This window comes from Peromyscus leucopus, chromosome 1 (genome assembly GCF_004664715.2).
Source record: "Peromyscus leucopus breed LL Stock chromosome 1, UCI_PerLeu_2.1, whole genome shotgun sequence".
NCBI lineage: Eukaryota > Metazoa > Chordata > Mammalia > Rodentia > Cricetidae > Peromyscus > Peromyscus leucopus.
This window is the reverse complement of record NC_051063.1, coordinates 181,993,484-182,018,252: the sequence shown is the minus strand read 5'-3', so window position 1 is coordinate 182,018,252 and position 24,769 is coordinate 181,993,484. Positions and strand designations below refer to the sequence as shown.

The window sequence follows — 24,769 nt, the reverse complement described above, 5'->3', positions numbered from 1 at the left end:
TACAGGCAGAATGGGATAAATGGCAGAGATTTTAACCCCTCCCTTCTATGGAGAAACATGCCATTATTTCATTTGGGGGTCTTACAAAGAGATAACACCAGGAGACCTCCTGAGAATGTGTACTAGAGGCAATGAGGTTTGCTATTTTTCTCTGAGGTTGCAGTCCATGTTACAGTTTTTGTTGTTGTTGTTTTTTGTTTGTTTGTTTGTTTGTTTCTGCTAAGATTTGCTACACACTAAAGGGTTAACTTGAACAGTAAAACTTTGAAATTGCCCTACAGCTAGCTTGAGCTCCAGCAGTATTCATTTAAATAACAATACAAGCCACTCCTGCCAAAGCCAGTTTAAAACTGGTGGCAACTTAAACTATTTCTTCAGCCACCTCCTAATACTGTATTTAAAAAAATGTCTTTTTCTCCCTTTTCCTCTTTCTGAGTTGAATGTTTTTACAAAGTTCCTGGTTATTTACAAGATCTTCGCCAAGTCCAAGAACTTCCAGTTAACGCATTAAACATCCAGTTCAATGGAAGAAGGACGATTCTCCCATGACCTGAAAATTCTATGTGCTTTTCCTTGGACCTCCAGAGACATCTGGAAACCAGGAAATCCTACCTAAACAAATGCTTACATCTGCGCTTTTTTTCCTCTTTGAAAAACTCTCTGCAGTAAGTGCTGCAGCTCACTTAGACCTGCATCTCCACTCCTCCCCTACCTTGACATTCCCAGTGACTGGTGGGAAACTTGATACACTGGCTGCTGTAGTTGAAATAATCCTCTTCCTTTTGTCGTTCATATTACAACTGTTTTGGGTTTTTTACTTTGCTTATGTTATTTCATAATATACCCTAAAGAATTTATTAAATTGTTACTCACCTTATATACAAATGTTATGCCCAGATCACGACACCAAAGAGACCACTGAAGATCATGGATGTCCAGAATACAACAGCAAGGTTTATTCTATAGATACAAGTCTAGACAGGGAACTCACTCCTCCACCCAATACAGTGAGGCAGGGAGGAGTTGCTCTTTCTTTGAGAGGCTAGCTATTTAAAAGCAAAAACCACAAGCCCTTCATGGGGTGTGTGTGGGGGGGGGTTGGGAGGGTTTGGCATGGGTGTAACTCGGATTGGTTTATTTTTATTTTTGAAGATCTCTGTTCTCTTTTAAATGGGTGAGGTATGTAAATGTAAATTTACTGGTTGGGGTTTACAATTATCATTTTGGGGCCTGTCCAGGACAAGTCCCAGGCTTTGTTCTTGAGGCGCCATGGGGGCTGGCTGGCCTAGCATGTTCTGACTGTGGAGGTTGACTGAGTAGTCCAAGCTCTGTCCTTGAGCTGCCATGAGGGCTGGCTAACCTAGCACATACTGACTGTGGGGGCTGGCTCAGTCGTCAAGGCTCTGTCTTTGACTCATGCACATAACTCTTAGTTGGAGAGGCATCCCAGACAGTAAACATCTGGCTGAACTTTGAGCAGTCAGAGTACGTGCAGAAAGGGAGCTACTGCAAGGACTATGTCTTTTGTTCACGGCCCTCCCAGAGACTGCTTGTTCAGTCTCAGGAAACTGGAATTGAGGCCGATCTCTGAGAGAAGACTGAACAGCCTGTTATGGCATATGCTTGGTCCTTTATAAGAGCTTTTGTTTCCATATTAATATAGTTTCAATACAAACTTATTGTTTTTAAGGCTAGACCTGACAGGTATAAATCTTAAGTTCTAAGTTTATAAGAACAACTAACTTATAAACTGTTAATAATAAGTTTACTTTAATTTTAAACTATTAAAAATAATTAAGAAATACAACCTATTGATTAATTGGTCAACTTAACTTTAAACTATTGAGGATAAGTTATACTTAAATTATAAGCTATTACAGATAATTATTAGGATACAAGTTAAAGCTTGATCATCTTATAAATTATCAAATTCTCTAATGTATACAAAAAACTATGTTTATATAAATGTCATTGTTATGCCCAGATTGTGACCCCCCCAAAGAGACCACCAGGAATCTTGGGTGTCCAGAATGCAACAGCAAGGTTTATTCTGCAGATACAAGTCTAGACAGGGACTCATTCCTACACCCAATACAGTGAGGCAGGGAGGAGTGCCTCTTTCTTGGGGAAGTAGTTTTTATAGGCAAAACCCATAAAATTTCTTAGAGGGGCGGGGGTTAGTACGGGTCCATCCTTGATTGGTCAAGTTTTTCCCCGGGCCTGGACTTTACCTTATTTTATCTTATCTGTTTGCCCTGTCAGGAGTTTTACAACTCATCTCCGGGGTCTGGTCTTGTTATCTCTGGAGAGGGGCATCTCGTGGTTAATTGGTTACCATCAGACATCCTGACTCTGTTCTTTTGTTCCTGGGGCTGGTGCCAACATTTCTGGGGACTTGAAACTGGCCTGGCCTAGATCACAGTCCCCAAAGCTGCCACTGAATACTTTAGGTACAGAATGCAAAAGTAAGGTGTTTTCTAAGTCTCCAGGGAGGCTCTTCCAAATCTCTCACTCACAGCAGGGAGGTGGGGAGAAGGAGCCTCCCCTTTCTTTATGAGGCTAGTTCTTAAAGGCACAGACCATATAATTTATTTTAACCCACCTCCCTTTTTAGTCTTTTGGTCGAATATCCTGACTCTTTTCCAAAGTCCCTGTAGCAGATACAGCCACCTGGGGAAAAGGGGTCTAAGTTCTTATCTACACTTAGGAATCCTGGTTTAAGCTTCTCTTTGTCTGTAGGGGATAGAGTGGGGGGTTTTACTGAGGTATCACAGTCATGTATGCTAAATATTAATATAATAAATTCCTCACTTAACCCCTGGCACTTTAAAAATGTTTAAGCTTCCCACTTTAAACTATGCCATGCCTCTTATTGCCAGGATTTTGTCCAAATTAAGCTTTGAGATCATTTAGATTATATCCCCATTTACCAGGTCTAAAGATAATTTGCCTTGCATTCCAATTTCAAATAAAAGATAGCTCACCAAACAGATTTCAAAATGACCTTTTACTGTTCCTTTGATTAAAGGAATTAACTTTACATCGGCTGTTCTCTATAATCAATCTCCTGATGAATTAAATAAATAGATGCTTTTGAATGTAAAGTTTTTATAAGGGTATGAAAGTTTAGATATAAAGAATATTCAGGAAAGTTAAAAAATCACTTATGATATATAAATTGGCAGTTATTGGGATAGATAAAAATAAACATCTAGATATGTTGTAAATGATACATGACTCTCAATAAATAACTTAGAGATACTAAGGATGTATTTATCTATGGATAAAGTTTTTATTGAGGTCTGAGAAATACAGGTTTTGGGAATGGATTTATGCATGTCTTAATACAAGAGTCTATGAAGTTCTCCAGAAGGGACACTGGGGCTAATTATAGGCCATAGCTCCTCTACTGTACAAGATATTAAGGTTCTTCCTGGAAGGATTGAATCCTGACTTTACTGAGAGATTAAGATCATCATACATCCCCCTACAAAAACAATTCAGATTCATGCAGGGAGGCACCCTACAGAGCTGCTGGTTTGGATTCTAGTGATGTGGCTTTGTGGATTCAGGAAATTAAATATTCTAGACCAACTAAATGTTTAAAATACAGGGAAAGAAAATAATTCATTTGCTAGACATAAGTATGAATGTTTCTTGCATTTCAGGAAAATATTGGCTAAGTACTTCAGACCACTGTTACTCCTTCATCTCTTATAGGCCTAGAACCAGCTAATATTGTTACCAGAAGCTCAGGAATATCAAGATGGTTGGATAGAGAAAATGATAACATATTCTGTCCAGAGGTATCCCATCCTTAGCTACCACCCTGGGGAAGAGCTGTATTACAACTAATGGGTGTATTATTAATTTCTGCTATGGACTAATATCAGCTCAAAAGCTATAGATGGGTTCTACACAAAAAGACAGCTTAGATAAACAATCCCAAGACAGAATTGAACCATTATTCCAGAAATTAAAGGTGACAGACATGGCCTAGGTTATCAGGATTTGTCCTAGGAGCCACTGTCCCCCCACTGATGACCAAATTTCAGGAAAATCTGATGCTCCGATCTAGGTCAAATAATAGCCTTTGAATACTGAGAGAACTGTAGCTGCTACCTATCTGGTGGAAGAAAAACCTAAAAGTAGGTCATATAGAGCTCCCCACCAGCCTTAGAATAAACCCAATATTTGTTATTTAGAAAAAAATTAGGCTAGTAGGCTGTTACAAGACCTTAAGACATTAAATAAAATTTATTGGAGCCAATGGGAACTTTACAGCCTGGTTTGCCATCTCCTATGACCACCCCTAAAAATCAAAACATAATTGTCATAGGTTTACAAGATTGTTTCTTTACTGTGCCTTTACAACCTAAAGATTGCCAGCAGTTTGCTTTTAGCCTGCCTTCTCCAAATTTTCAGGGACCCTATCAGATGTATCAATAAAAATCTTACCCCAGGAAAATAAAACTAGCCCAACCTTATGTCACAAGTTCATAAAATATATTCTGATGTTTATCTTGTTCATTATATGCATGATATATTAATTTCTCATGCTGACAGAGTTATTTATAGTTTAGTTTTAGTTTATAGTTTTCTCATAGTCCTCCAACCCAATTATGTGTATATATATATATATATAATATATATATATAACAATACATATATTGCACAGATGAGAGAATACTCATATCAAACTATGAAACTCATAAGTCTGTAGATTGGCAGATAGCCCTATAGGATATCCTGGCACCTTTTCATGTGTCTGTCCAACAACTACAAATTCTCTCCCTATGGGAGCTTACCCATGAGACCTACATCCTTATGATTTATGGCTATGAGAGATAACATAATATTTTTCACTGCTTTTCAGTTTTAGGAATGCCTAGAGCACATCAAGAGCACTTAAGAACTGGTCCTTAACTTTTCATATATACCACTACAGGCATTCTTTATTACCCCCCAGGTCAAGCTATGATGTAAAGAAAAAGAACTCATCCTAAATACTCATCTCCCCATATCTTAAATCATGCTCTGTTTGTAATGAATATATTCTAAAGACTATACTAATTCTTTCCTCAGACATTTCTCCACAAAGTCACACCTAAGCCTCTAGGACCTTCTTACTGGTAATTGGAAATGTCCTGATGTTTTCAGAACAACAGAAACAGGGTATGCTTACATGTTTTCATAGGACACTGAACCACCTTTATGGATCCTGGATTGCATGATCACACCACATGACTAGGCCACTGTAGGACAAAGGTATTCTAAAGCTGCCAGTCTGATTACAGGCTGCTAATTACTCATAGATTCTTAAATATTGAGCTTTGACTTTATGAATAAATTGATATAATTCCAAGACATTTTGATGAACTGTTCATCAATGATATCAAAACTTATAAAAATATGATTAGAAATAGTAATCCTGTCCTAAATATATTTTCATTAAATTTGATCAATAGATAAACAGTATTTGGTATATATCTATATCACATTACACATATATATTATATAATATATATATATATATATTACATTTCAGATTTCATTCTCTGGCTATCCTGCTATCTTTTGAGACTCCAAGGATTCATGATTTTGCTTTGACAAAATTCACCACTTTTAACATATTGCTAATATGTCTAAAGATTTTGTCTCCCAAGTAATCGTCCAATCTTTTCCTGAAATTTAAGAAATGTCCCGTACCTGTGTCTAGCAAACCAGTTGTTTTCTTTCCCTGTACTTTAAGAGTTTTAAAATTCTTAGTTTCCTGAATCCAAAAAGCCATTTCCCTAGAATCGAAGCCAGCAGCTCCCTTTGGAGCTGCATAGGCTGTGCTTTGTTGTCTTGCATAGGTGCAGCAGCAGCTGTTCTACATGTTGTCTTGCATGAATCTGAATTGTTTTTGTAGGTGGTTGTACAATGACCTTAATCTCTCCAGTGAAGTCAGGATCAAGCACTCCTGGGACAACATGAATACCTTGAACAGCAGAGGAGCTATGGCCAATGATTAGCCCTAGTGTCTGTAGACTTTGGTATTAAGGCGTACTGATGAGACATCAGGTGTTACTATTGTGAAGGAGGTAGAATCCAAGTCCATTTCTAAAGCCTATATATCTCAGACCTCAGTAAAAACTTGTGGTGATATTATGTCCCCCAATATATTGTGCACCTTAATAAACTTATCTGGGGTCAGAGAACAGAACAGCCGCTAGGTAGACATAGAGGCCAGAAAATGGTAGCACACACATCTTAAATCCTAGCATTCCGCAGGTAGAGATCCAAATGGATCTCTGTGAGTTCAAAGCCACACTGGAAACAGCTAGGCATGGTGACTCACGCCTTTAATCCCAGGAGGTGATGGCAGGAAGCAGAAAGGAATGTAAGGTGTGAGGACCAGCAACTAGAAGCTTTTGGCTGGGTTAAGCTTTTAGGCTTTTGAGCAGCAGTCCAGTTGAGATCCTTTCAGGAGAGGACTCAGAGGCCTCCAGTTTGAGGATACAGGATCAGCTGAAAAGTTGGCAAGGTGAGGTGGCTGTGGCTTATTCTGCTTCTGTGATCTTCCAGCATTCACCCCAATATCTGACTCCTATTAGTAAGACCTTTTAAGATTCCTGCTACAAAAACTTTATCCATATTCTAACCTTTATGACTTATTTTATAATTTTAGACCTAACCTAGGCATACATCCTCAGTACATCTAGGGTATTTACTCAGACTCATTTATCATTCATAACATATCTACTATTTAAAAAAAAAAAAAAAAAAAAAAAAAAAAAAAAAGAGGCCTGCGGGGCTTGGGGAACCTGGAGAGAAGCCCTCCAGCTACAAATGGCGCCCAACGGCTCGAGTTTCCACCTTAAACCTGAGAATATTTAATAACCAATTCTAAACAGAGCCAAAACCAGGTTCCTGCTTCTTGTCTCATACGGACAGCTAGATGTGGCAAAACGCAAGTTTGAACACTGACGGGTTCCTGGCGGGTGTGTTTGACCGGCAGTATGGAGGAAATGAGGCATCTACCAGCGGCAAATTAAGCTGTGTGGTAGATTTAGTCTTTACTAGTATTTAAAAAAAAAAAAAAAAAAAAAAAAAAGAGGTTTCTGGGCTACACGCTGCTTTGATAAAAGCTTAGACCCACTATTTCTGAGACTTGATGACTCCCAGAGCTGGCGGAAAACGTACCACTGCCATGTTGGGAAGCTGAAGTGGGCGGAGCCAGCAGCCACAGCGCCTTTTCAGGCTTACAATGGTACAGTTTAAAGCAATAGGCTCAAGGCTCAAGGTAATATAAAAAATAAGCCACATAACGATGGCTACCACACAGAGAATCTGGATTATGTTGTCTTTGATATTCGTAACTGAAGAAAAACATTTGATTACAAAAGCTGTTGAGTTATGCCAAAATGTATATTTTAAAAGTACCTTGACTTCAAAATTTGGATATAAGGATATGTTACTTTGGAAAAGAAGTTCTGCTTTTGTCTCCACAGAAAGCCAGAGGCTGTGGATTTGTTCCAGATTAAGATACATCAGGTTTCACCAGCCAAGACCCCCTGAAAGGACTCCGATGACACCATGGCCCAGATGATCCAACATCCGGACCGGTTTCAAGGCAACTGGTTCACACAATACAGCCTCACGGACTACCCCATAGGTCTAAAATTTTCTTTGCTTCCCCATAAGATACAGCGCCCCCCTCCAGCAGGAAGCAGTAAGAGATGCTACGCCCAAATTCCCAAATATACCAAGCTGGCTTTAGAGGTGGAATTGGCTCACTCCCCTCTAAACCCAGACATATTGCTTTAAAAAAAAAAAAAATGGTTAAGGGATTCTTGTGTCCCAAATCAGAAGAGCCCTCTGGTGTGGGACAGAGAAAAACCAATATTTTTATTTAAAACAGGTTGATTATAAATGTGATCTCTTTCTAAAAAAGAAAAGGGGATATGATACATAGGAGGATATGGAGATGATAAGATAAAAGGGTAGATTAATGAACCTACTTTTAAAGAATAACTTGTTTAAAATGTTTTACATTGGTATAGATTTTAGTTTATGTTTAAAATGTTTTACATTGGTATAAATTTTGGTTCATTGATACAAACTTGAAGTTAATTTTGTTATACTCTCTATATATGTATATATTTCTATTCTTGTTTGAGGTGTTGTGTTTATATAACTCATTTAAAATTGTAATGGATAATTAAAAAATAGATTAATAATTAGTCATCTATGATAATCATATCTGTAGCCATGTTAGTTAAGTCTTCTAGGTATACATAGATATATTTCAGATAGATAGGTAATCTTCAAACACTTCATAGACCTAGAGAATATGGCATTTAAATAACTTAGAATTCTGTTGACGTGAGACACAATTGCTCCTGGCTGCACCAATTGATCCCGAGAGAATGTTGGGCTTCTAAGACATTTCCATTTGGAAGTTTGTCTTTTGGCACAAAATGGCCTACTGGGCAAAGAACTGCCCTTGCCTTGATGGCTAACAGTACAAATGCAATGCTCTCCTTTCTGGACAAGCGGGACACAAGGAAAGCGACCACTGTACTCTGCCAAGACAGGGTAAGATGGTCTCTTAAAATTCCTGCTTCTAAAAATGGTCTGTCAGATACTCTAGGCCTGTAGCCAATTTGAATGCACCAACAATGCTGAGAAAACATTAGGTGACTGTCCAGGCTGCCAGCTGTCTTGGTCTACTCTTACAAGATTCCCGAAAGTTGCTTGCATCCATCTACCATTTCTCAGGTACCATTATGTTCCTTCTCAGGTCTTTGATGTGGTTGAAAACTAGATAGTTGTAATTTCCTCAGTTATGATAAAAGATAAGTTAGATATAAAACCTTAAACTCACAAATATAAGATAGATAGGACATCTTCTTTAATATTGTAACTATAATTCTTGCTCGGTAATTGTTTTGTTATATGTAATTTTACCATGTTAAAGTTAAAACCTTCCTTTTTAAAAAAAGAAGAAAGGGGAAGTGCTGTGGATATCACTCTATGTAAATAAAACACTGATGGCCAATGACCAGGCAGGAGGTAGGTGGGACAAGGAGAGAGGAGAATTCTGGGAAGCGGAAGGCTGAGAGAGGGAGACTGCAGCCACCGCGAGGAGAAGAGCATGTAGAGACGCCGGTAAGCCACCAGCCACGTGGCAAGCTATAGATTTATAGAAATGGGTTAATTTAAGATAAAAGAGCAGTTAGCAAGAAGCCTGCCACGGCCATACAGTTTATAAGTGATATAAGCGTCTGAGTGATTATTTTATAAGTGGATTGTGGGACTGCGGGGCTTGGGGAACCTGGAGAGAAGCCCTCCAGCTACATGTTTATATGCTATATTTATCTATCCCCATAACTTGTGAAAACATGTCATAAGTTATTTTTTTAACTTTTCAAAACATTCTTTATATCCAATCCTTCATATTCTTACAAAAACTTTTACATCTCAAAACATCTTTATATTTAAATCATCAGGAGACATAGGTGATTGATAACTGAGAGTAGCCAATGTAGAGTGAATTCCTTTAAACAAAGGAACAGTAAAAAGTTACAGAAATCTATTTGGTGAGCTAATTTTATTTGAAATTGGATAGTAAGTCAAATTGTTTTGAGACCTGGTAAATGGAAATATAATCTAAATAATCCCAAAGTATAATTTGGGAAAAAACCCTGGCAATAAGAAGCATGACATGTTTTTTTTTTTTTTTTTTTTTTTTTTTTTTTTTTTTATAGTGGGAAACTTAAACATTTTAAATGCCAGGGGACTAAGTAAGGAATTGATATATTAATATTTAGCATATTTAGCATGTATATAAACAAAGTTTTGTATACATTAGAGAATTTGATCATTTATAAGATGATCAAGCTTTAGCTTCTATCCTAATAATTATATTTAATAGCTTATAATTTAAGTAAAACTTATTCTTAACAGTTTATAATTTAGGTTGGCCAATTATCCAATAAGTTGTATGTCTTAGTTGTCTTTAATAATTTATAATTAAAGTAAACTTATTCTTAACAGTTTACAAGTTAATTGTCCTTATAAACTTAGAACTTTAAGTTTTATCCCTGTTAGGTTTAGTCTTAAAAATAATAAATTTGTATTGAAGTTAATTTAATATAGAAACAGGAGCTCCTAAACAGAAATATAGTACATAAGGAGAATGACAATTTAATAAATCCTTTATGGTACATCATGAAATAAGATAAGCACAGAAAAGAACCCAAAATAATTGCTTCATGAGTGAAAAGAGAGAAGGATCTATTTTAAGCTATATCAGACTGTTTGTATCAGGCCAGCCAGTCATGAGGAATGGCAAGGTGAGGGAGAGGGTAAAGCCCCAGGCCAAACTGAAAGCTCAGATGCAGAGAGCAGAGATGTACAGAGATTAATTACAGGCAGTCAGGCTCAGAGAAAACAAAGATGGCAGATGTTCAGAAAAGAAGTAAGCATTTATTGTGGCAGGATTTCTCATCCATCAAAAGTTTTTTGGGTCCAAGAAACCCATTTAGAATTTACAGATCATGGGAAGAGCATCTTCAGCCCACAGATCTTCTTCTGAAGAAGTTAACTGGAAGTTCCTGGACTTGGCCAAGATTTTTGTAAATAACCAAGAACTTTGTAGTAACAGTCAACCTAGGAAGAGAAAGAAAGAGAAAAAGACACTTTTATTAATGCAGCAAAAGGAGGAGAGCTGAACAAATAGTTGAGGACTGTTGGGGAATTGACATTAGTTTTTAAATTGACTCTGGCAGTGAAGGCTTGTTTTGTTATTTAAATGAGGGCTGCTGGAGCTACTGGGGAACAGCAAGGCAGTTTTGAAGTTTTAAAATGCAAGGTTTGCCCTTTAGTTTCCAGTGAGCCATAGCAAAAAAGGCTGTTTGTAGCAGGAGCTGCCACTTTGGGAACCTTGGGAGAATGTAGCAAACTTCATTGGCCCTAATTTACATTCTCAGAAGGTCCTGTTGTGTGATAACATTGTTTTATCTCTTTGTAAGACCCTGAATGAAATAACAGCAGATTTCTCCCTAGGAGGAGGGGGTAGAGCCTCTGCCACCTGTTATTGTCTGCCTGTGAATCCATCCCATAAGGTCAGTGGCTCTCATGGATCCCCTTAATCTTTCTTTACATTTCCCAGGGGCCTTTTGGGATTAAGATAGTCTATTGCTTTCTCATCAAGTCTGAAAACTGAGTGGACCTGACTGAATTGCCTCTCATCTTAAGCCTGTATGCTTTAACTTCTACTAAAAGCTGTTTCTCTTTATACTAGTCCTGACACATGATGCAAGAACTATTCTTAGGGGAGGGAGTGCTAAAGGGGAAAGGGAATTCAAACTACTCACTGCTTGATGGGGAGATACAGGATCCCCTGGGCCTGCAGCACCCTTCAGTGAGGTTCACTTGTAGCTGAAGACTTCAGAGGTCACATTTACAACACCCCCCCCCCCCCGGCCCCAGGAAGGTAGGTCTCTTCACTAGACAGCTTCTGCCAAGTGACACCTTTCCCTGGAGATACTTGAATGATTTCTATTCTGATTTCATGAGTACCATGTTCAAAGGAACCAGGTAACAAATTTCCCACCAGTACCTGCTGGTGGAGATTTCTCCCAGGGCCCAGAATAGACACTACCAGCAGTGAAGAATTAAATCTGAGGGATATCAAAAGAATCTGAGCACATTGAGCCCTTTATTTCATTTACTTTCCTCTAAGTCAATTCTAGCTACACAGCTTCTTTTCTGTTCTTATTCTTAGCTTCTCCCTGTCCCTTCCGCTGTTCTCTCATTGTTCTATCTTAGCTCTTTTGATCTTCATTCTTCTCTCTGTCTCTTAAGTTTCTACTTTTTATACACATACAATCAGCAATTCTCTGGTTGTGCCACTTTCTGTAAGGGCAGAAGAAGTTTAATCTGCTGCTAGGCAGCCCACATCACAATGTGTAGTATTTGGTTAGTGAAAACACTTTTGCTGTGAGTTAACTGCAAAAGGGGGAATCTTTAGAACTGGGTATAACACCTGGACTAAGATAAAAGAGGGAGGGTAAAAGCTTAATTTGCACAAGAAACAAAGCTTGGTAATTTCCATCTGCCTGGCCTTGGCCATTGTCTCCTTAGGTCAGTAGAAATTCTTATCTTATCTCAGTAACTAGCAGTTGGTCAAAACACCACCCCTGATTTGTAAGGAGTAAATCTGATAAATTAGAGTCTTGTGTTAATAAACTGTGGTGAAGGTAAGGAGTTCAGAATTAAATATTAGTGGTAATTTTCTCTTAGCTGTAGGTGAGATGAGCTAATGCTTATCTATTTGCAGTCTATCCTAAGATGTTGAAGAAGTATCTCAGATGAAATACCTTTGTCTGGAGAATGGCCCTGGCCAGATGTTTGCTAATAAAGAATAAACACAGCTGGAGAATGTTATCCAAAATACCCTAATAGCATATGAGAAGTTGTGCCCAGGAAATGATCAACCATACTGTTAGAAGTTCTTAGAAAAAGAATCAAATGGGGAAGCCCCAATAGCACACAAGTGGTTCACTGCAGGGAATAGCTAATATATTCAAAAGCCAATGTCACCAATACTTAAGTTTTGGCTTCCCTCTGGAAAAGTTCTTGACTCTTGCAGGTAATAGCTTTTGCCATTTTCAGCTGAATTCCTACTTCATATTTCTGTGACTCCCAGCATCCAGGCACTGCTTTATCCAGATAAGGAATAAAATAATTCATTCTCATTTTAAGTATGTAAGTGATATATTTTGCTTAGTTTCCAGTTATTTCCTCACTCATCACCCTCAAAAGGTCAAAACAGAAAGTTAAGTAGGTAGCACCTTTTCTTTTTAAGATTAGCTGAAATGAATATGGGAGTTTTGTCAGCTGGTTGAATCAGCACCCTTCGTGAGCTGTTCACATTCTTTGAGGCCTACTGTACTCTTCAACTAGACGCTATGACTTTCGCCTTTGTCACCTGATGAGCGAAACAGCCAGACAAGTGCTGTCAATAAAAATGCTTTTCTTGTGGTTTTATTCCTCAGGTAGTCTTGGCTGCTTGGTGATTTCACAGAAAGCTCTTTGTTCTACATTCTAACTGCAAGGGCAACTGAAATGGTTAATGGCAATGAACTTGTGCATCAGGAGGTCGTAGTCACCTTGTGACTTGATCTAGCCTGCACAAATACCAGAAAACAAGTAGGACTAATATCTCTTGTGGTGGTATTCTAATTGTACTGAAATGTGATTTTGATTGTATGTTAATAAATAAAGTTGCCCGGGGGTCAGAGCTATTAGAGCCATAGCAAGATTGTGGCGGCAGTGGTGGCACATGCCTTTAATCCCAGCACTTGGTAGAAGAGCTAGGTAGATCTCTGTGTGTTCAGGGATACAGCCAGCATTGGAGACATATGCCTTTAAGACCTGGGGGGCTGTACATACAGGCAGTGACGAGGCAGTCACGTGTTTGGGTTTGCAACCAATGAGTAGGCAGAACAAAAAGACTATGAAAAGACATACACACAGGAAGTAGCTCTTTTTCAGAGAGCTAGGACCACCTCAGGAGGAAGGGTGAGATTTTAGCTCTGAGCTCTGAACTCTTGGCTTTCTCTTTTACATTGGTTCTGTGTTTCTTATTTGATAAGACGGTTGGTTACATCTACAATCTCTCACACTGTAAAAAATCAATTCAAAATGTACGATGGTTTTAGTGTACTCTCGATTTTTGTTTACTATCATTTTATTGAGAACTTTAGCATTGTCGGAAATATTGATTTCTAAATTCCCTTTGCTTTTGTTCTGTCTTTATCTGGTTTTGCATCAGTATAATGCTTGATTTATAAAAAGAGTTTGAAAGAATTTATTATAGCTATTATGGAAATCAGTTTTGAAGTTTCTCAAAAAAAGTGGAATATGAAACTACTATTTGATCAAGGTTTTCTACTCTTGGGCTGATACCCAGAGAACTCCTTATCATACCATAGAGATATTTTCACTGCTGCTCTATTTATTACAGCAAGGAAATAGAGGCCACTTACATATCAAGAAACAGATAAATTGATAATTAAATTTGTGTTCATAAAGAAATTGGACTATTTTTGAACTACAGTTTAAGAGGAAAACACAAAATGTTTAGGAAAATTAATGCATTTACAAGGAATAATTTTAAGTCAGGTCACACAAGCTTAGAATGAAAAAAAGTTAAATGGTCCCCTGCATATGTATATACTATCCTCTAATGTCTATATGAATATATACAAATTAGTATATATGAAACAGTATAACATTTAGAAAGGAATCAAAGAAAAGTAGCATTAGGTGATGAGCAGGTATATTGATCTAAGAATTATGAAAGAGAATATAAAAATAATTATTTTTCTGTTTTCTACTCTAACATTTTTCCTTTCCTTTTCTATGGTGCCTAATGGCATACCAATGCAATTGCTAGTGATAATGTAAAACCCTAAGCAATGCCACATGGCTTCAGCATGACTATTCTAACCACACTGAAATTCAGTGAAATATACAAAATTTCGGCCTGAACAAGTATTCCTTAGAGTAGCTAATTCATTGTAGTGCTTTAATGCTTTTATTTGTGAGTTCATTATAATAAAGTTATTTTAATTTAAAACAAACAGGTATCACAATTCATCCAAATTCAAGGATGGCCAACATATAACTATCAATAAATGTACTGCATCACACAGAAGCACTCAAAGACAGAATTCACTTGATTATCATATTAGATTGCCAAAAACCTGTTTCTTTTTCTTTTTTGAACATTTTATTAAAAAAAATTGATCCTATTCTCCCACAACATATTCTGATCACAGTTTCACTTCCCTTTATTTCTCCCAGTTTTTCCCCATCTCCTCTCTCATGCAGCTCCACTACCTTTCTGTCATTACAAAAGAACAGACTTCTAAGACATAATAAGAAACCACAATGAAATAGCATACAAGGAGATAAAATAAAACCATCACATGGAATTTGGCCAGGGTATATTAACAAAAGGAAAATAGTACAATATAAGGCAGAATAATCTGCCATCCAATCATTCACATATCAGAAGTCCCATAAAAATATAAAACTGGGATGGACCTGTGTATGTCCTGTGCTTTGGGTTCATTCTCTGTTAGTTGATATGATCTTTACTCAGTTGACTTAGAGGGCCTTGGTTCCTGGTGTCATCCATCCTCTCTGGCTATACTACTCTTGTCTCCTCTTCCTTGAAATTTCCTGAGCTCTGAATGGATAGATCAGGTTGAGACAGCCCATTTTTAAGCCAAGATGTCAGAAAATACCTTTAACAAAATCTAACACCCCTTAATCATTAATGCCATGAAGTGTCTAGAGATGAATGGATCATATGTCAACACAATAAAGGCTACATATTGTAAACACGCAGACAAGAGTTAGGACCCAAGAATTCTAGAAATAATAGTCAAAACATTACTAACCACCTTCATTTATATTTAACATTCAGAGTTGTCAACCATTTTTCTAAATAGTAGCTTGATGGGGAAATTACCTGCAAAACACAAATCTTTGGAAAACTCAAAGAGCATATATTTTCTATTTAAGCCATATGAATAAAGAGAAGAGGTTCATAGAAATAAATAGACAAGAGGGGGGAAGAAAAATGACCACAATAAAATGAAGGGGATTGGGGAGAACAGGACAAGAAAATGATGGGCATGAGTTGATGAAAAACACATCAAAGAGTTCATGCTTGAGGTGAAAACAAGGAAGAATGGTGGAATGACCTACTTTGCAGCTACCAAGACCCAGAACAAGGGATATGCATTGGCCAACCCTAACATCCACTCAAACAGTGATCTGTTGGCATAGGTGAAGGGACCAGTACTGCAGACTCAAAGCTACAAGATTTCCATAACACAGGGCAATAGCAGGATAATCAAGAGGAATTCCAGACCACTGACTCTTATCAATGTACACTGGCAAGTAAAGATAAATGACTAAAAGGGTTTGCTGCATGACTCACATAAGCTGAAGTTTTCCTGGTCCTGACTGGCTCAGAGTCAGGACAAATCTCTCTCACCCACCAGTCCTTCAGCCAAATAAACACACAGAGGCTTATATTATTTATAAACTGTATGGCCATGGCAGGCTTCTTGCTATCTGTTCTTATATCTTAAATTAACTCATTTCTATTAATCTATAAGTTGCTACATGGCTCGTAACTTACTGGTATCGTAACATCTGCTTCTCATAGCATCAGCTGGCAGCATCTCCTGATTCAGCCTTACTGTTCCAAGAATTCTCCTCTCTCTTTGTCCCAGCTATACATCCTGCCTGGCTACTGACCAATTAGTACTTTATTTATTAACCAATCAGAGCAACACATTCACAGCAACTCATTGTGTCATACCATAATTTCCATGATGAGATTGATTTTTTCCTTCTCATTTTTTTCTTTTTCCTCTTAAATTTTGTTTTATTTTATTTGTGGGGGAAGGTTTCATTGGCAGGGGTTGATAGGAAGGGACAGGGAAATGAATGGGATGAAGAAGCATGATGTGAAAGACACAATGAATAAATAAAAAGAAGGAAAACAAAAGATAAAAGAGAACTGTCACAAAGAAAATGACACAGACTTGATGTGTCAAGAGTGTGTATTAGTGTCATAGATGACTTGAGTTGCTTAGAAGTTGAGCATAAAACATGTGGAGTGGAATACAGAGGACATAGATGTTAGTTAATATATTTGAATTAGAAGGAGGCGCAATACAAGGGGATGAAAGACATAGATGACTGACAAGAGACTGAAGTCTAGGAAGGTCATTGGTAAGGACTGTGAACTTAACAAAACCATAGAGTCACTCAGAGTTTGCAGGGTGGAAAAAGGATTCAATAGAGACAAGTGAGGTATGATGAGGTGTAGTGGATTTCTGAAAGTCACAGTGGATATAGACAATTCATTCACAATTATCCTGTGAAGCCATTTAACCCTTTTTGACCCTATATATTTGTCTATAGTATAATGCACTTACCAGTCCTTAGAGAGTATATGACACAAATACCATTTGCTTTGAGTCTAAGTCTCATGCTTGCCCAGTTTTAGACACTAATAGCTGTCACCATGCCTAGGTTTCTTCCAGATATTGATTTAAATGTTGGATTCAGAACTGTGTAATGTAATATCTGAGCCTGTCTTTGGAAAGGGACATATATAATGAGACTCATTGTTTTGTTTATTTACTATACTATGATTAATTAAGAAGATCTAACATCAGAGGAGTACCATGTTGTGCTCAAACATCTCCATCTGGGATACAGTGAATGACTGTCCAGATGTACAGAATCCATATATTCTTCACTGTGATCTGTTCATTTAAACAAAAGCTATTTACAGATTAATACATTCTCAATGAATATCCTCATTTCCACATAGCAGCCCCTAGAGGCACAAGTACCACCTCCACCGATTGGAAGAAGAGGTGAGTGACTTGTTTCCCAGCTTACTGTCCCAGTCTCTAAGCCTTAACTCATATCATGTGCCCCTCACCCTCCAATCTCAGCCCCAATAACTAGCTAGCCAGTAAGAATCCTGTGGATAGTCCACTCCACCACTGCCTCTACACATTGAACTCTTAAAGACTTACTCTACCACACAAAACCAGCAACTCTTCATCTTTCCCCTAGCCAACAATCTCCTGCAACATCAGAAATCTCTAGAGGCACAAACACGACCTCCACCAATTGTAAGAAGAGGTAGGTAACTGTTCTTCCAGCTAAATAGCCTCAATATCCAGGCCCTAAGACCCCCAAGAGACAGCCTCTGCTCTTCTCCCTCCTATCTCAGCCCCAGCAGCCAGGCAGGAGGTAAGAGTCCTGTGGGCAGGCTGTTCCACCACCACCACCACCACCTTCATCCACTGGACTCTGTAATCTACAAGACCCATTTTGATACCCAAACCCACTGAAAACATCATTCTCTCCCTTCCCCCGCATTCAACCATCTCCCTCATCAGCACCCCCTAGTGGCACAAGCATCACATCCACCAATTAGAAGATCAGCTTTCCCATGAACAACAGCCTTCTCCAGCAACATCAGCAGACCCTATAGCCACAAGCTACACCTACATCAGTTGGAAGAACAGACACAGTCAAAACCTACACCAGTTTGAGGAACACAGTCTATAGGCACAGGCAAAACCCACACCTGTTGGAATAACAGACCCCATAGACACAAATAAAGGCCACTCCAGCCAGAAATACTTGATAATACATGGGATATAGGCACCCAAATGCCCACAAACCTCAACAAAGACAGCCCTTTTTGGCTTGTCAACCAGCCACTCACCAGAACCTTGGCCAAAAGTCAATAAAGGAAAGACAATAAAGGAACAAAAGATCCATCCAACAAAGACAGGTTGGCTTCCTACACAAAGAGATCCACTTGCCTCTGTCTTCCAAGTGCTGGGCTTAAAGGCAAGTGACCAAAACTACCCAGCCATAATTTTGATTGAATTAATCAAGGTTTACTTCTGTGCTGAGCGAAGCTGGTCCAGCAGCTGTCCCCCTGATGTGAGGTTTATGACAACTACTACGAGTTAAGTTTCTAGCCTCCTTTTATATGTCAAGACCATAAACTTGGGTTCACTAGAGGAATGTGGCAACATAGAAACCTTGTAAGCAAAATACCGAAGAATGAAGCAGTTTAAGTTTATCTGGCAGAACACCTGGTGTTGTGGGAAAGAGTGGAGATCAAGGCACAGTCTGAGTCTGGAACAAGTCAAATTCCAGGACACAGAGAGTTTAGTTTTACATTAAATGGAAATGAACTTATTTTGATCTTATAACAAGATGACTACTAATATTAAGATGGAATCAGTCTGGTTATTTACGTGAGGAGGAATAATAATGCTATTATTCTGATCAAAGGACAAAGTGGCCTCTAAGGTCTGTTTTTTATGCTGCCTGATTAGTATATCTCTCAACCCTTATTCCTTATTAGAGAAGCTTCTTTTTGAAGTCTATGGGGATTGACACATAGGACCACAATATTAAAGGTGCTGAGAATAAGACATGCTAGAGGGCCCAGCTAAAAATGGGACATTTGTATAATACTTCTTCCTCCAAAGAATCAGGAATCATCATGGAAGAAAAGTGTTAAAATTATTTTGGTGATACATGATTCCAAGGATTCTGTTTTATTTCCAGACAAAACAGAGCCCTTGTGCAAGTGAAGTTAATTGTTATGACTGTGTGTGCAAAATTTGCACAGATCAATCTAGAAAAATCCCAGCAGAGTAGATGTAGTCTAGAAGTCCCACTCTTGCTGGAGAGCTAACGGCCACAGATGGCTTCTGGGAGAGGATGTGTCAGATTTTTCCCTTTTAGAGACTACTCGTGATTCCAATGATGCCATTCTACTTGGCACACAGTAGTGTCACTAAGTAGACTTGGTAATTTTTAGTTTTAGTTTTGTTTTGTTTGCTTCTTTGTTTTAAGGAACACATACACATTTCAGTGAGTGGATAGGAAAGGAATTGGAAGGGGATAATCATTTCTTGACTTGACTAAGACACATATGCATATATAAAACACTCAAATATTCGAAGAAATAAATGTTATAAATGTTCTAAAAATGTTATGTTATGTTTATGTTCTAAAAGTAATTATGTCAGTTTGTGTTGGAAGAAGTCAGTGAAGTGTAGAATCCAAAGAGGCACAGGAACTTCTCTTTTTCATGAATCTGAAGTCAAAGTTTTCAGCAGCTTCCACAGGAGACCTCGTCAACCTTCAGAGATCATGAAAACTTAACGCCTCTTCAAAACACCTTGTCCCTTTGGATAAAAGAACAAGGAAATCTGAAGTGTCTTTACTAATTAATTAATTGCTAAAAAGTTTTCATAAATTGTCTATTCTCCCAAGGCTGATGCTGTCACTGTTATTGCTACTACAGGTGAAGTGAAAATTTCATTTCTTTAGGGAGGTGAGGTCACAGAGTCACAGACCTCTATATCAACCTTGTCCTAACTCTCTCACAGTTATGCTTATTAATGAGACTGGATCTTCCCAATGAACCCACCATCTTGCAGAGACAAGAAGCCAGGTGAGTACTTTGTATTTCAGTCTGAGTAGCAGAGACAGCAAAGAAGAAAAGACTAAGTGTTCGTGTACACTAATAGGAATCTGGGGTAGAAACTGAACCCTGGAACAGGCAAAGAAGGCACTAGAATAATTTCATACTAAGGGATGAGCTGAACAGATCAAAGTGTTTCTAACCTTGTCTCAATTGTTGCTTCTTACTGAGATAAAAGTCCCTCAACAAGGTTGACTGTGGGTAACACTAGGATCATGCAGCCCATATGTAAATGTGCTAAAGGGTTGTGGTATTAAGTCAATGTAAGAATTCAACTCAGCTTACATAATGTATAGTCTTTTTTTTTTTAATTTACCATGGTTTCATGTCATAATAAACATTAGAATAGAAATATAAGAAACACACATCCCTGGGAAGTGCAGGATGTGACAATGTTTGTGGAGTGAAAAGTATTTGTGTGTTACACTGCATTTATGATCTGGTTATTGAAACAGTAACTGAATCTATTGAATGGCCATGCTACAATGACTGGTTTGAAGCCACTCACTCTTGAACTTGGGAAGGGAAAATGAAAGGGAAGGTGCAGTAGGAATATCAGGCAATGACTGCTAGGACCAAATGTGCCTTGAGTTATTTCTTCTGATTTTATCTTACTCTAATATTAAGCACAACATGATGGCTTGCCTTCACTCACTGTTTAACATTATTGATAATGGAAGACAGAGCCTTGTGCATGGTATCCCAGAGTTCCACCATTCAGCTAAATTGATATTCACACTTAGTATGCTATATCTTCAAGGACAATGAGTAAGGTTTCACATTATTATTTTTAAAGATGTATTTATTGTGTATACACTATTCTGCTTGCATGTATGCCTGCAAGCCACAAGAGGGCACCAGATCTCATTACAAATGGTTGTGAGCCATCATGTGGTTGCTGGGAACTGAAATCAGAACTTATGAAGAACAGCTAGTGATCTTAACCTCTGAGCCGTCTCTCCATCTCTAAGGTTTCACATTCTTAAGACTGTATTTTTTATCTCACATTCCACTTTTCAATTTGAATGCATCATAGATTTCATTGTAATTGATTCATCAATATAAAAATTAACAAATAAGCTAGGTATTTTGAGAAAACCTTTAACACAAGGACATGGGAGGCATAGGAAGGCATATCTCTATGAATTTGAGGCTAACATGATCTACACAATGAGTTTGTGAACAGCTACATCTATATCGTGATACCCGGTCTTGAAAAATAACAAAAAAGTAGCAAGTACATGCTGATATTTAAAAGAAATGTTTTAGGAATTTAATGTTCTTCTTATGCGATTATTTGTTAATTACATATTGGCATTCATGTCTTATTTTGTACAGATTAATCGTGTAAGTAATTCTTCTGTATTACCTGCTAAAGCCTTTACACCTGCACTGACAACAATTCATATTTCCGGTGGCATCATAAACATCAGGTCCATCTTGTGTCTCTGAAATAAAACTGGAGTTAGGACGGTTTTTTGTCAGGTCAGACTGCATTGCGAAAACTGCACTTGACTAAAAACTCAGAAGCACTGGAACTTGACATTTCCTATGAGATAAACCTTTATGTCAAAATCAAAAGTTATTTCTAAAAAGATTTATTTGTCTGTCTTTATTTTGTGCTCATATATGTTTTTGCCTGCATGAAAATATTAGCTCTTTGAGAATGCAGTGCCTGCAGAGGCAACTAGAGGGTGAGGGAACCCCATGGAATTAGAGTCACACACAATTGTGAGGCATATGCTGGGAACCAAAACCAGGTAACAGCACATTTTCCTTACCACTGAGCAGCCTCTCTAGAACCCCCTAATGAAAACATTTTAAAACCAAAAAATACAACCAAATATCAATAAAGTGAACAAAAATCAAATGAGGAACACAAACTGCACTGAAGTCTGAAACATGTTTTAGACCATCCAACATGGCTTTGTTAGAGTAGGCTGAGGTGATTTTGTGCCAAACTGGCCATGGCCATGTCCTAGTATTGGCTCTGCCTGTGTGCGCTTTTTGGATTTAAAGAGGCACATGCTCTTTGTGATTCTAAGTTCAGTTTTTGACAGTGGAAATAATGATATTGTCATATTACACAGTTTTAAACATCAAAGAGGGTTTTGAACTTAGAGTATAGCAGGTAATCATAAATCGTCATGGCAATTTTCCTTCTACATATACATAAATTATATTTAACTGACAAAATTATATTTACTAATATACACTTAACTCTTTACAAAAATTTAAAAAGTGAATATTTTCATTTGAGAATGCAGGATCTCAATGGATGTGACCAGTGTGACCACACGCTACCTTCAATATTTGTACTTTTTCCCATCTTCACATGTGTGGTGGGGTAGATGCACTGGCGTCAATTACCTATAAATGTTCCCGGCCTCTCAGCAAGTAAAAACTCTAGGTAGATAGTACGTTAAAAAGCTTCCAGGGATGCTGGGCTTTCACTTGGCCCTTGTTGAACAGTGTCTATCTGAAACTATGTATTAGCTGGCCCTGGACTCTGGATAGATAGCTCCACACCTCACCACAGGCAAGGATGAACCAAAACTGAGGTCATGGACATAGGGAAGTTGACTCTGCACCACCTGAGGTAGGTGGCCCCAGTGGCCCAGAATGACCATCTCAGGTACCACCCAGGCCCACACCCAGGCCATGACTTGGTTTACCCTACCATCTACACCATTGGGACATGCTGGAGATTGAGAAGAGACTGGTCCTGTGAAATAATAACTGCAGGACCTCCAAGACTCAGACCAGTCATGGGATATCCCAGAGGAGTTCAGATGAGAATCGAGTGTACATGAAACAAGAGTCCTTGAACTTGACCAATGATTATTGAAATGAACATTTGCTAGTAAAGCTAATAGGATGAAATAATATAATATATGACACTGAGACCAAAAATGCCACCAGGATGAATGAAAAGGTGTTGGAGAGGCAGGAATGAAGGAGAAGCTAAGAGGGGTTTTAGTTTTGTTTTGTTTTTGTTTTTGTTTGTTTTCTTACTTACTTGCTTATTTTGTTTTGTTTTCTTTTGTTGGAGGGCACTGCAGAGGTGGGCAGAGCTATAGCAGGACCAGAAGGTGAGCACAATTGGGATGAATGATATGAAACTCCCAAAGAATTAATTAAGAAGCTAAAAATTAACCAGGTGTTGGTGGTGCATGCCTTTAATCCCAGCACTCGGGAGGCAGAGGCAGGCGGATTTCTGTGAGTTTGAGGCCAGCCTGGTCTACAAAGGGAGCTCTAGGAAAGGCACAAAGCTACACAGAGAAACCTTGTCTCGAAAAACCATTAAAAAATAAGTTAAAAATTAAAAAAATCTCTCATATTTTCTATGTATATGACCATCAGAAGAAGCAGCAAAATTATCAAAAAAGAAAACATATGTGTGTGGAGGCCATGTGTTACCTTAAAGTAGTATGTATTGTAAGTAATTTTTCCTGCCAGTAACTTTGAGAAATTCTTGCTATGTAGTCTAGGCTGAGATGGTACTCATGAGCTCTAAGGGTCATTCTGATTTAGTCATTTCTATAGCTCTTTGGATTACTAATACTTTTCATTTATTTTGTCAAGATAAATGGCTGTGGCCATTATCTAAGGAAAATCATGCCCAGTCACAGAATCGACATCCGGAATCTGACCATCAAAATCATTTTCTTGTCACAAACTTCAGCTGGAATTCTGGGAAATTTCTCTCTTCTTTACTACTATCTAGTTCACTATGGAGAAAGCAAATTAAAGCCCACATATTTGATTCACATGCACTTAATGGCAGCCAACACTTTGATCATTCTCTCTACAGGAGTGCCGAACACAATCGCAGCTTTTGGGATGAAGCACTTTTTAAGCAATTCTGCATGTAGATTAATTTTGTACATTCAAAGAGTTGGCCGGAGTGTTTCCATTGCCACCACCTGCCTCTTGAGTATCTTCCAGTTCACCACCATCAGTCACAAGGAATGTTGCTGTAAGGATCAAAGAGTCAAAGCTTCAAAGTACATTGGCTGCTCCATTGCCCTCCTCTGGGTTTTGTACATGTTGATAAATGTCATTTTCCCTGTGTACCCATTTATTAAAAGGAATAGTAAAAATATGACAAGCAAACGAGATTTTGGATACTGCTCAACTGATGGGCGGGATGAAATCAGTGACTCCCTCTATTCAGCACTGGTGGTGTGCCCTGAAATCTTCTTTTCTTTGCTCATGGCCTGGTCCAGTGGCTCCATGATTGTCATTCTGTACAGACACAAGCAGAGGGTTCAACACATCCGTAGCACTAGTGGTTCCAGTAAAGTCTACTTTGAGTCCAAAGCTACCCAGAGCATCCTGGCCCTGGTGTCTACCTTTCTGGCTTTTTATACTCTCTCCTCCATCTTACAAGGCTGTGTCGCTCTTTTGTATAATCACAATTGGTGGCTGATCAACATCAATCGCCTCACTTCTCTGGGTTTTCCCTGTTTTGCACCATTTGTTCTTATAAATTGTTACTCTGTGGTTCCTAGACTCAGTTTGGTCTGGATAAGGAATAAAATATCTAATTCTTATTTTAAGTATGTAAATGATACATTTCTTTCTGGTATCCAGTTGTTTACTCTGCCATCTCCCTCACAAAGCCAGTACAGAAAATTGAGGGAGTACTAA

At 38.2% G+C, this 24,769-nt stretch overlaps 1 protein-coding gene across 1 annotated transcript; it reads left to right on the top strand.

Annotated features, from left to right (window-relative positions):
• Positions 1 to 23,734: 23,734 nt before the first annotated feature.
• LOC114684481 (vomeronasal type-1 receptor 4-like) lies at positions 23,735 to 24,769 on the top strand. The gene has a single exon (XM_028859077.1). The coding sequence runs from the start codon at positions 23,735 to 23,737 to the stop codon at positions 24,767 to 24,769; it is 1,035 nt and encodes a 344-aa protein (XP_028714910.1).